Raw genomic sequence first — 13,026 nt, 5'->3', positions numbered from 1 at the left:
CTTTAGTACAAGGAAGGAAAACCTCAAACAGGACAGGCCTATGGTCTGACCATACAACATCACAAACCTCTAAGTTAGAGACAGGTAAATTGTGAGTTAAAACAAGATCCAACGTGTGCCCATATTTTTGTGTAGGCACAGACACAGGTTGCACAAGATCAAAAGAGTCAATAAGATTTAAAAAGTCCTTTGCCATTGGCTTGTCAGGGCAGCACACATGAATATTGAAGTCCCCAATAATAAGGACATGATCATATTTGGGCATAATTTCAGCCAACAGATCAGAAAAGTCATTTAAGGAAGTTCTTATTGTATTTTGGGGGTCTGTAAACCACAGCACAGAGCACTGTGTGAGAGCGACCTAGCTGAGGTTGATAATGGCAGTGGTTTACATTTATACTGCTTCTTAAAAACAACCGTTACTCCTCCTCCTCTGCCTGATATTCGAGGAGAGTTTAAAAAGCAGCAGCCATCAGGTAAGAGATCTGTGAAAGCGCTGGACTCACCGGCCCTCAACCATGTCTCAGTTATACAGAGGAAATTCAGTCCTTGGGTCATAAATAAATCCCTTAAAATAAAAGTTTTATTACTCAGCGATCTAGTGTTCACCAATCCAAACCTGGTGGAGGTCAGCGTGTTCGTGGCTGACGGCGAGACCCGACGCAGCGGCCGCAAGTTCTGTAGGTTCACAATAGACATTTCTCACACATTTACTGGATAGCTTACTGGCTAACTTGGGATATTTATTGAAGAACATTTACTGTATTGTTTACAATGTTTTCTGTACTGGTATCTTTATCTTGACACTGGTTTCTTTTCCAGTTAGTATATTCTGATATGCTGCACGCATCTATTTTCCACTATCTGCATATAGATTCATCAGCCAGTTTTTTTGTTTGTTTTTAAGAATAGCTTGCTACTACTGCGTTCAACCCCTTTTCTTTCAAGGTGCTGGAAAAATTCCTCTGATATTTTCTGACCATACTGACATGACAGCATCACATAGTTGATGGCGATGTGTCGTTTGCACATCTATGATGACAATCTCTTGTTCTACCACCTGGTGACTGTGGAGACCATTTGAGTACAGTGAACTCATTCTGAAAAGCAGTTTCAGAAGATTTGTGATCTGTGACATGGTGCGTTATCCTGCTGGAAGCAGCCACTGGAGGGATAGATGTGGTCAGCAACAACACCCAGGTAGGTTGTGGCATTTAAACAATACTATTTCGGGATTAAAGGGGCCAAAAAAGAAAATATCCTCATACTATTACACCATTATCAACACCAGCCTGAAAAGATGGATCCATGCTTTCATGCTGTTTATGTTAAATGCTGAAGGAGACTCATCAGACCAGGAAACATTATTCCAATCTTTTTCCATTCAGTTTTGGTGAGCCCATGGAAAATTGTATTTTCAATTTCCTGTTCTTAGCTGATAGAACAAGGTGTGGTCTTCTGCTGTTCGAGCCCATTGGCTTCAGGATTTGCTATGCTGTGCTTTCAGAGATGCTCTTCTCCATACTTTGGTTATAACAAGTGTTTATTTGAGTTGCTGTTGGCTTCCTATCCTTTCAAAGCAGCTTTGCCATTCTCCTCTGTCATCAACATTGTCATATTTTCACAGAGAACTGCTGCTCACTGGATAGCTTCCTTTTTTTGATCATCCTCTGTAAACCCTAGAGATGGTTATGTGAGTAAATCCCAGCAGATCAGCAGTTGCTGAAATACTCAGACCAGCCCACCTGGCACCAATGACCAGGCCACATTAAAAGACACTTAAATCACTCTTCTCTGTGTTGACCTTATTAGGACATCTTGACTATATTTGCATACCTAAATGCACTGAGTTGCTTCGATTTGAAAAAGAAAAAATACCCAAACCATTTCAAGAGAAAGTATTTTTACAGCTTACAAATTTGCAGTGCTGGATAATGTTTTACTCTGACATTACTGTAATGGAGGTTTTCATTGTGGTCATAAAGCTTCTCTGTTATATATTCATGCAACACAGCTCCTGGCTGTTAATAGTGGCCCCAAACCTTCCAGAAAGCATAATTAAAGTCAGTGACTGCGTGTGGATGGTTCACCAGTGTAAATGAATGAAAAGCTAATGAGTGTGATGCTGTAAAGAAAAGAATTGAAAAGACCACCATATGAACAACACAAACGTTTAATTATTAAATGTTGGTTTTATTATTTTTTCTAAATCTTTTTTCTCGTTTTGTTTTGGTTTTTTTTGTTTTTTTCCCAAAGTCGCTTGATAATCTTGACAAAATTGCAACATATTCCATACTTTTCAAACTGACGGTGTGTCTGTTGCTATTCCAGATTCGCTGTGGAGGGAAAATTTGTGCACCGTTCTGGACAGGTTAAGTCCTAAAATGACGAAAGCAGCTTTGACCGTACAAGAAAAAAAAAAAAGAGAAAAAAAAGAAAGAAAAGAGGACATGTGAACGACTCGGAGAGAGTCCACACTGGCATCCTACGGATGTTGGAAAAATGAGCGGTCAGGGGTCAGTGTCTCTCGGCACAAGTCCTGGTTTTGCCAGGCCAAACAAAAGTGAGTGAAGAAAAATCTGAAGGGCTCAGTAGCAGAGGTGTGTGTGTGTATGTGCATCTGTTACCGGAGAGGGAGGGGGTTGCAGCACAGAACATATACAAATGACAGGCCAAGCACACAAAAATGATTCCTTCCTGAGACATTGGTGCGCGTACAGTAATGATGGTCTGGGTGACGTGTAGCAATGGTGAAGGCGTTTTTGGTGTCACAGGGCACGAGGTTGCTCTGGATTCAGTTAAGTCACATATTGTTTCTACCACAGGTTGCCAAGGTGGAGGTGAGGGGCGGGGAGTTAGCTGACAAACATCACATTTGGGACCTCGCCTTGCCTGATCGCTGACAGGGCAGAGGTAGAGGAGGGGGATCAACTAGAGTCTAGTCTTCTCCTATTGACTACAAATTGATGCACTGAGAGAGAGCACTGAGATTTACTTGTGTTTAATACAGAGTGTATGTACACCATTGTTCACATTTCAACTCTCTTTGAAGCAGAGCCGCCGCCGCTTGTTTGAGCCCGTCAGGCCACAGAAGGCGTCTAAACCATTTCCTCAAACGCCGCCTTCTCTTTCTGCTACATGGCCAAACACACAAAAAAAAGCTATGCCCCGACAGGAGTGCTACTTTCTTACCTACTGTACATAAAAAAAAAAAAAAGAAAAAAAAGAAAGAAAAGTGGGGTCGGGGGGGCAAAACTGTTCGTGAAGCCAAAACCTTTAGAGCCAGTGATTTGTGATGGGTCTGCCATGTTTTTGTTTTGTTTTTTTAAAGTAGGACACGAAACATGAAAGAACTTCCTTCAGTAAAATGTGCTCAAAACGTCTTTTCTTGAATCACAAACCTAAAAACACATAAAACGGTATTCTTTAAAAAAAAAAAAAAAAAAAAAAAAAAAAAAAATCGATCAGGTGAACCCTAAAACTCTTCATAGTTTTAAAGAAATGAATACAGCTTATATACACAAACTCAAAAGGCTACTTAAAATACACCTTAATAATGAATCTTCATTAATTTGATTTCTTGAAAGGACCTGTGACCATATCATACAACTGAGTTCATACAATCATTTCCCCCCCCAATCTCTTGGAAGAAAAAAAAAAAAGAAAAAAAAAAAGGAAAACAAATCCGACCTGGAATAGTAGGTGATAATCATTGCGACTTGTTTTCTGTGCACATTTGTGTGTGTTTGCTTGTGTAGACTGGAAAGGGAAAAAAATAATCTTATTTTTCTTCCCCCCGTCAATTAGAATATACAAATGTGAAACCAAAGCATTTTTCCTCAATACTCGATGGGTATGAAAAAGATTCAAACAGTGAAGGAGTACAACAATTTCTAATCTCAGCTCAGAAAACATGTCCTCATTTCAACCTGCCATCCTGTTCTGGACATGTCGATCGCAATAGGTCCTTAATTTTTCTCTATATATTTATATATCTTTTTTTTTGTACGAAATCTGTTATTTTTTCATGAAACTGGAAAAGAGGAAAAGACCCCGAGTCTTTGAGGAGTGGGTTCTTTTGACAAGTCCCAAAAGTTCAGTTGTAGTCTGCCTCAGAGCACAACAACAACAACAACGAAAAGAAAAGAAAACAAAAAAAAAACAAAAGTGTCTGGTGTTTGTCAAGTCAGTCTGTGTTCATTGTTCTCGTCCTTATATTTGTTCCATTGTGCTCCAACCGCTCTCGGGTTCATCCACACCTCATCTCCGTTAGTCTTTTCAAAAAGAAAAAAGAAAAGAAAAAAAAAAGGTGGAGAAGGGAGGGAGAAGGAGGAAGAGTCATCAGAAGTATTTACGGTGTGGTATGTTGGAGGCATCCGGTTACCCCGGCCTGTCCAGCCTCATCTCCCCTCATGTCTGGATAGAAATCCAGAGAGAGGGGAAAGCGGATCAGGAAATTGGGATTTTTGTTGTCGGAGAGGAGGTGGTTGGCTCTGCTGGTCTCCTGTGTTCAGCAGTTAGGGGTCAAGAAGACCCACCTCCTTCACCCCTCCTCTTCAGAACATTAATGGGAGGAGACAGAGCGCAACACAAAGAAAAAATGAAAATGAAAACGTGGGCCGTGACTACGGCGATTGTGTAGCTGGACTGCTTTGGGCAGAGCTGGGGGACAGGCTGGGGCTGCAGCTGCCTGGGGGGGCGCCGCTGGGTCGTCCGCCTGCGGCTCCGCTTTCCAGACCTTCTGAGTTCTCCAGCATCTCCTGGATGAGAGGTGGCATGGAGCCGGGGATCTCCATCTTCAGCGTGATGACACGCTCAGCTCCTGCAAGATGGAAAAATGTAAGCTATCAGTGTAAGTTCTGGTAAAACATACTCATTCATTCATTCATTCATTCAAAAATGGAATATACAAAAGAAAAAGTAGAAATGATCAATTGTACACCTGAGTAATCACTGTAGCACTATATATGTAGAAACACAAGGGAACTACAGACCTTTAGCACTGATGCTTCTAAGATCAGTGATCTTCATCAGCATCTTGGGGAACATGTGCGGTTTGTGTGGCCTCCTCTTCCTTACATAAATCTTCAGCGCCTCCAGAAGGGGTTCCTGCAGGATGTCCACCTTGTCTGCCTCTTCCAAGTCCTGTCGATCTGTAAACAAAACAAACAAACAAAAAAAAGAAAGCACAGAGAAAAGGGTCAGCCAATACTCTCCGACTGTTAGAACCACAGTGGCCACTAGATGGTGCTAAGGAAAAGAGTGCAGCATTGCTACCCCGCTGCTGTTTCTGACACAAACATGACCCAAGCAAGCTTTAAGGGCCTTTTTTTAAAGACCTGCCGTACCTCCACACAGCAAACAGATGGCACTAAGCAGCCCCGTCTCTGCATCATCCATCTCCAGAGGAAGGAGCTGGTTGGCGAAGGCAAAAACCAGATCAGTGAGGGGACCGAAGCCAGCGTTGTGCATCTGGTTTCGGTTTAGCGTAAGTCCATCTGAGAAAGTCATCGTGTCTTGCTCTGGTGTGTAGCGTGTGCAGATCCGCAGTATCTGTGGACAGCAGACAGACTCGGTTTGTGAAAAAAAAATTAAAACCGAACTTCCAGTTTTATTCATTGAAAACATCTAAGGTAGATGTTTTTTGTGTGTGCGTTATTCGTACCAGGATGTCCAGACAGGCAGCTTTGAGCAGAGTGATCTGGTCGGCGATGGTGAGCGTCGTGAAGCCGGGCAGCTGCTTGGCAAACTCCACTGTCTTGATGATGCACTTAGTGGACAGCTCACTGAACTTGTCCCACAGGTCTACGTCCAAGGACACACGTCGTTCTGAGCTGTTAGTCTGTACGAATAAAGGAAGAAAATATTTGCAGATCAATTTTATTTCAAAGGCAAAGAAAAAAACAAAACTCTCCCACTTGAAAAAGGTGAATGAACATAAGGACACACAGACTGTCAGTCTCATGCCACTGACCGTAGTGTATTTGCCCAGCTGGCAGAGGGAGGGGAAAGTATCCTGGTGTGCCTTGCGAACCCTGTCGATCATCTGCTCCGTGTCAGGACTCAGCACGTAGCTCTCTGTGCACTCCTGCTTCTTCTCATCCTTTTTCTTCTTGTTCCGGTCGTTCCTCACCGCTAAAGGGACGGAAGGAACAGAGAGATTAGTATGCATCTCGAACCCTTTCGACAAAACTAAGTCTTGGCAAACTTTACATTTAATCTTGTATTCTTTTTCCTCTTTAAACACAGCGGTTCATGCAGCAGCATTTCAGAGCTATTTCAAGTGTAGCGTACAGTTCATGGAGCTAATTACAGTCTGCACGCATTCCTTTATCAGTAACCCCTGACTGCAGATCGAGGTAAAACTGAGGCGAGTTATAAGCAGGAACCGATCCTCAGTGTGCAGCAAACAGCGGCAGCAAACACATCTTTTCTTATCCGATACTGTAAGATAAATGTTGTGAGACAGCTCCATCCAGGATGGGCTATGGTGATGGAGAGGGAGAGAAGGGGAAAAAAAACAAAACAAAAAAAAACCTTGAAATAATCCTCTGTCGTTTCCCTTCGGGCGCTCTGGCTGCGAGTGGTGTGCTCACCCCAAATGACAAAAAACACTAGGAGAGGTGTTTAGCATTGGAATCCCATTATGAGCTCGATCCATTTCTCCCATCTACGTTTGGATGCGGTTTTGCTTCGACTATGTTGTGTGTACGTGTGTGCGCTGAGGCTGGGGTGGGGGTGTGTTGGGTGTGATGGGGTGCTAGTTGATAAATAGTGGTGGGGGATGGAGCTATCCATAAGGCTGACAAATTGCCACAGCTTTCATTAGAGGTCCCAGCTAATCTAATAACATAATATGACAAATATCCTGCCTCTAATGGTTTTAAAAGGGCTCGGCTGCGGAGACCATACCGGGGAGAGGGAGAGAGAGAGGGAGAGAGAAAAACCTTCCAGCTTTTTCTCTCCCTCTCACATCTCTCTCCCTCTCCTGGTTATACAACACGTTCTCGCTTTCCTAGTCATCCTCTCAGTGCGTCTCATTCTCAGCCAATGCACGCCCTCTCTCATTTTCAAAATGCTTTAAATCATCCACCTTTCCAACTCTATCACTTCTCCAATCTCTACCTCCCCTCAAGGTACCTGCACCCCCCCTCCCCGAGCCACTAACCTGAGATCAGATTTTCCTTGTCTTAATACCAACCTTGACCATTAAGGGCAAGAGCGCTCGGGCTGATGGGAGATCAGTGTCTTTTGACAGAGGGGGCCTGGACCAGGGCCAAGGAGAGGGGGGGGGGGGGGGGGGGAGCACTACTCTGTGCTGCTGCTCATTCATCAGCCCACAGACAGGCCTCCCTGCCTGGGAGAACAAGAAGGCGAGGAGGAGGGCGGGGGCTGGAAGTCTGATCTGGCATTATGTTATTGCTAAGCACCGCTCACCACAACAAGAAGTGAAGAAGACCCCGCTGCGATCGTGGTAATGCATTATTTTCCAGCATGCACTGGTACTTGCACAGAAAGCTCTGCAGCAAAGAAAGGCCGATGAAGAAGAGTATGCTGTGATGAGACCGCTTCATAAACTATGTGGGTATAAACACGGAAAACAAAATGTTTTTTTCATTCCCATTTACTTTAATGAGCTAATTATGACTTAGTTAGGGAAGGAACACCCTGTTTAACAAGCCCTCATCTTAGGTTGCATAACACTGTAGTAAGCTGCTGAAGATATTTGGGCCAGCCCTGTTTGTGGAGCTGATTGGGATTCTGTGTCCTGTGTGCAATGAGGGGAGGGGTGGAGGGCTGCAACGCACTCAATGTCCAATTAATTCACAAATAAAAGTGGGGCATCCCTAGTGCCCAGACATTACCCTCGCTGACAAATCGGCAGCACAATCATAAGCCGCACAACACAATTTAATGAAGTCATTAAAGAACTATTAGGCACGACTGGCGATCTGTCATGGCGAATTGCCACATGCAATAACTTGGGGGGAAGGAGGCCTCTGGCAGGGGAGTGCAAATGAAAGAAATACTGCCTTGCCTTGCTTTTCTTTTTTAAAAGTATTTATTATCATCATCATCATCATCATCATCATCCGCGTGTGGATGTGTGTAGATACAAATGTACATTTGATGTTTGTGTGTCAACTTGTGTGTCAACCAGCCATGAATCTAAAAAATGTATTATGAGAATATGAATGCTAATGGAGGGACTTGCATCATGGATTGTCCACAGTTGCGCGCTCGTTGCATAAAAAGGATTTACATGAGCCGGTGTGCAGCGTGCACAGAATACTGCGTCAGCGTGCACGCCCAGCCATCACTCAATCATTCCCTCTCGTAGTGGATTTCGGCTGCGCACGTGCAACTTAGACAATTTCGGTGCCACGGGTGTGTATGCGGGGGTTTTTTGTGCCCGCGTGTTTGTGTCTGTGTACAAGACAGAGGGAGGTGGGCAGACAGGGATAATTCGTGTGAGGAAAATTAAAGCTCTGGCAGCTCGTCCATCACACAGATTAAATTCAATGGAAAGATAAAAATGTCAATGTTACCCCTGCTCCTGCTGCTCGCAGCGCAGAGCCACCGTCGACAGTGATGAAACTTTCCCCCCTCTTTCTCTCTCTTTCTCTGTCCTCCAGCCTCACTCCTCCCTTCCTCCCCCGACTCCCCCCTCGGCTCTCTCAACTCTAGATTTTCATTCTTGCTCACACTGGGTTCAGTACACTTCTCTCCCTCTCTCTGCCTTCATCTTTCGTCGCTATCCTGCCTCTCTGGTTGATGTTATCCCCTCTTCGCACCATTCTCCATCATTCTGCGCTTCATCTTATTTTGCTTTTATTACTTTTTCTATCGCTGAATAACACCTTCCTCGAGGAAAGGGTGATTACTTTGGGAGAAAAAGGTGGGATACTGTTGAGAGGACTCCAACATGAACGCAACATGGTAGTGAACTGTGATTATATAACAACAGTTAAAAAGTGGAACTGATTTGCTATAAATACAGCCTTTTACTTGAAACTTCTGCTTCTTGTCCCTTCCCCCCCTTTCTTCTTGAGAATGTACATATTTCTCACAAAATTTAGAGAACAATGTTGCAGCTTTTGCAATCCCTTGGAACAGCTGTTGCTCGTAGCTGTCCGCTTCAACCACACACCGTCAGGTTGAAGCTGGCACTAGCCTTTACAGGCGTTTCCCTTGTAACCCTCCGCTTGCTGCCAACGCCCTCCCCGCTCCTCCCGGCTCTGTCTTGTGTGCCACTGCCACCTGGCAGCAGGCATGGCACTGTCATCTGGAGCTGTCTGCCAGCAGACACAAGGTCACCCAGACGTCCCCCGGCACTAGCGGGGGGTCCACCTTCTGCGTGTGTGTTTGACAGGGAAGTGTATGCCGTTCCAAGCGAAGCTGTCGGAGTGTATTTCTGTTACGGGCTTTTTATTCCTACCAGCTTGTGTTTGTCACCTTGTATGCGCATAATTTAGGCATACGTGCGCATGGAATTATGGTGAACAGTGCACTTTGATGAGCGTGCCCGTTCTCCTGTCTGTGTCAGAGGCGAAGAGAGAGTCCCTGCTGGCCCCAGATGGCCAGTCCCTCCCGCCTCGCCACACCAGACCAGTTCCACTGGCCAAAGTCAGCACTGTGTGATATGAAACCTGCAGAACATGAACACACTCCGGAAAAAAAGTATTCAAGTAAAAACCAAAAGCAGCTCAACAAAAGGAGCCTGGAAAACTATAAACTTATAACAATCATACATCCTTCCCTTGAGTCTACTTCAGAAAAGCCCTCCCCCGCCTGTTCTCTCTTATCCAGTACTATACAGTCACCACTAGATGGCTCTCCAACTCCAGTCTGTTGTGTGTTGGGTGCCTCGGTGCCTGTGTGTGTAAAAGAACTGGCTGCTGTGATCTTTCTAACCATGATTAATGGCCCCATTCAAAGGTAAGGAGCTCAGAGGATAACTTCTTTTACTGTAAGCCACAGTGCTGTGGCGTGGGGAGCGCTCCCTGCACTTTCTGCAGCAGAGAGACGAGGTAAATAGCTCCGGGAAGACAGGAGGCGCAGAGAGACTGAGCAAGGAAAGCTGTACGCAAGAGTGTTTAAACAGGAAGGAGGCATGCTGCACTTTCTGATCACGTGATTTTTATTATGATTTTCAAATCGACACATGCCCAGTTTCAGACCATTAAAAAGTGTTTATCAGAATATAAAAGCATCCCCCGCCTACACACAAGCACTCTCCCTCTCTTTTCTGCTGGGAAGTAAGTATGTGTGTGTGTGTATGTCATGTGATCTGGTTGAGGTAAAAACCCTGCTGGCCTCTGTGGTCACACCTCTCCCAATTACTTTATCAAGTCTGACTGCATGCGTGTATGTGTGTGTTCACACAGCCCCCGGGGGTGCAATGATTGGAGCAGACGCCTGCTCTTTCACTCTCGGCAGGTGAGAACATATTCATCACAGAGGCCTGCCAAGCCTGGAGACACCCTGACTGCTAATGCCAGTCTGCATCACGACTGCATCTCTGCCGCTCGCACATTCGGTGGATACTCTTTTCAAATGGAAAAATCGGAAAAGCTTTGTGCTTTAATTTCTTTTGATAATCTTGATAAGACTCCACCTATCGAGTAGATTATGACATGTGTTGTCAGATTGTGCTGGAGGATGGGGATGAATTCTTACGCAATGTTAGCAAAGGAGCAAATGTCAACAAACGCTGCGACTTAAGACTTCCTGCGGTGGCCACAATCATGTCAAAAACCCTGGGATTAAAGAGCGGTGATGAGATCTGTGCTTGTCCCTAAATGCCCTGTGAGGGCAGGGCACTCTGGGTAAAAATGATCATGTTTTTACTCACACTCCTTCGACATCCCAACTTCCAGGCACTTCTGCAACCGACAGTACTGGCAGCGGTTGCGGGTGACTTTGTTGATGATGCAGTTCTTCTCCCGGTGACAAGTGTACACCATGTTTTTCTGAATGCTTCGCCGAAAGAAGCCCTGCATGACAGAGAGACAAACGTGTAAGGTATTGAAGAGACAAGGGGAGGGTTGTGTCGGTGGAATCATTGGTAGAAATATGACTGCCATAGGAAATGGAGCAGTTAGTAGTAAAATTATAAGCAATTTTGCATACTACATGTGTTTAGGCTTCCTCGTCCAAATTGCGCGTTTGTTATGGCATTCGCCTTTTGTCCAGTTCACATTAAGCAAACAATTTAGAAATAAGAAGCAAAAAGAGGCCATGCTGAATACTTAGAAACATCTGCAAATAAAAGGCAAACAACAGCCAAGTCCAGCAGTGGCGTAATCTGTGTGTAATCACTACAGAGATAATGGTCAGTGAACTGTCACCAACTTATGAGGCTGCCCACCTGCTCGGAGAAAGCTCAAATGAGAAACCTAAACAATAAACGATTCGGGAGGTTTTTCCAAGTCCAAAGGCTTTTGGGGTAAAAGGCACAGGGTTACTGGGTGTCACATAACCATGGCCTAGTTTAGAGAGCCAGAAATAAGCAATTCTAGATCCAGGCCAAGTGCATATAATTAGAGAGAGAGAGAGAGAGCGAGAGCGAGAGGGTGAAAGAGAGAGACTGACTATAGGCTAAAAGTGTTGTGTAAGAAATAAAATGTAATCCAGCCCCATGGGAGATGAGGGGAAAAAAGGATAATGAACTCATTTTTGGTCAGTAGGCTGAAATGGGAGATTTCTGTGGACCACAAACTAGTTTTTGATTGCACAAGCACGAGCAAAAAAATATCCGATTTATACGACATGCACACCAAGAATGTGGTAAGATCATTTTTAACTCCCTAAAAATTTAAATACAAAAAAAAAAGAAAAGGTAAAAAGCAGTGCAAAGTTCAACCTGAGAGAACCCAGACCATCTCACATGCATTGAAAAGTAGTGCATCCCAACCTATATATTCCTTAATATGCCTATGCAATAAAAATCAATGTTCACCCGTGCAGCCTCACTGCTTAAACATCCCTATCATGTCAGAAAGATAAAGAGAGGTTAATGCAAATTAAGCCCAATTGAGTGAGTACTCAGCAAGCAGGTCTCTGGACAAATGTAATACAGGTCAGTGTCAGTATTGATGCGACGAGGTGGGTCATGTTTTGTGGGTGGGCCAGCTGGGGCGGGCGAGAGGGAGCTGGGGTGGAGTGGGGTAGAGGAGCTGCCAGGGAGCCCCATCCCACGCAGAGGGATTAGCTTTGCTAGCTGACAGATGGCTGATGGATCTAAGCCCGCAATTTGTCCTTCCCGGATCACCGGCCTCTTTCTACATCTCCTGTCCTCCCGCCACAGAGTCATTCAGGCTCCTGATAGGGGAACTGTGCGCAGTTTGTCACGTTTGTCATCTGTTTCAACAAGGCACTTTACAGGTGTGGGCGATACTTGTGATTACGTATGATGGCCTCCATCTCTGGCTAGAAAAGAAAGCCATTTGGTGCTCAGGTCACCTCGTCAAACCCTTTTTTCCCCTGACTTTGTAAGCGCCTCACATCTGTGCTGCAACATGTCAGGGTTTTTTTTTTAAATTTGAGAAAAAAAAAAAGAAAAAAAAAGGGGGGGTGAAAAACACAATTTCCAATAAAATGTGCATTTTATTGCAATGCTTCCAGCAAATAAACAATGCATTTTCTGCTGCTTTCAGATATTTCCAACCCCCTCTCACCCCCAGCCGCCACCCTGGAAAAGAGCTGTTATCTCACAGTGCAACCTGAGCAAACAATCAAGTGAAAAAGAACAAGGATTGTAGCTTATTTATAGCTGCTGAAGCTGAGGGATAATTCTCCAGTCTTTGTTTGGGCGAGTATCATCTCCTCTTTGATCCAATAGTGCCCCGACCCTGACCCCAGGGTCATCAGAGGATTGACCACCGCCTGCAGATAATGCAGAGGCTCAGGTGCCCGCTTGCAGCACCTCCTGATTGGCTGTTGCTGCTGGCTCGTGGGGCAGTCGATTGTTCCTGCCACCACCACCACCACCCCCTCCAACTCCTCCTTTTAGGAGTCATTGCT

The 13,026-nt window shown here is 44.8% G+C and overlaps 1 protein-coding gene across 2 annotated transcripts in view; it reads right to left on the bottom strand.

The window, feature by feature from the left end:
• Nucleotides 1-4,060: 4,060 nt before the first annotated feature.
• raraa (retinoic acid receptor, alpha a) overlaps nucleotides 4,061-13,026 on the bottom strand; it is a 139,558-nt gene continuing 130,592 nt past the window's right edge. For both annotated transcript variants that reach the window (XM_080305183.1, XM_026178895.2), the window contains 6 exons: nucleotides 10,856-10,997; nucleotides 5,975-6,135; nucleotides 5,666-5,842; nucleotides 5,349-5,553; nucleotides 4,995-5,153; nucleotides 4,061-4,822 (listed from right to left, as the gene is read on the bottom strand). In XM_080305183.1, coding sequence (XP_080161309.1) covers nucleotides 4,626-4,822; nucleotides 4,995-5,153; nucleotides 5,349-5,553; nucleotides 5,666-5,842; nucleotides 5,975-6,135; nucleotides 10,856-10,997 — 1,041 coding nt within the window. In that variant the 3' untranslated portion in view covers nucleotides 4,061-4,625. The remainder of the gene's footprint in view (nucleotides 4,823-4,994; nucleotides 5,154-5,348; nucleotides 5,554-5,665; nucleotides 5,843-5,974; nucleotides 6,136-10,855; nucleotides 10,998-13,026) is intronic.

Source organism: Astatotilapia calliptera, chromosome 8 (genome assembly GCF_964374335.1).
Source record: "Astatotilapia calliptera chromosome 8, fAstCal68.1, whole genome shotgun sequence".
Classification (NCBI taxonomy): Eukaryota; Metazoa; Chordata; class Actinopteri; order Cichliformes; family Cichlidae; genus Astatotilapia; species Astatotilapia calliptera.
The sequence above is the reverse complement of the archived record's forward strand: the minus strand, read 5'-3'. Positions and strand labels throughout refer to the sequence as shown.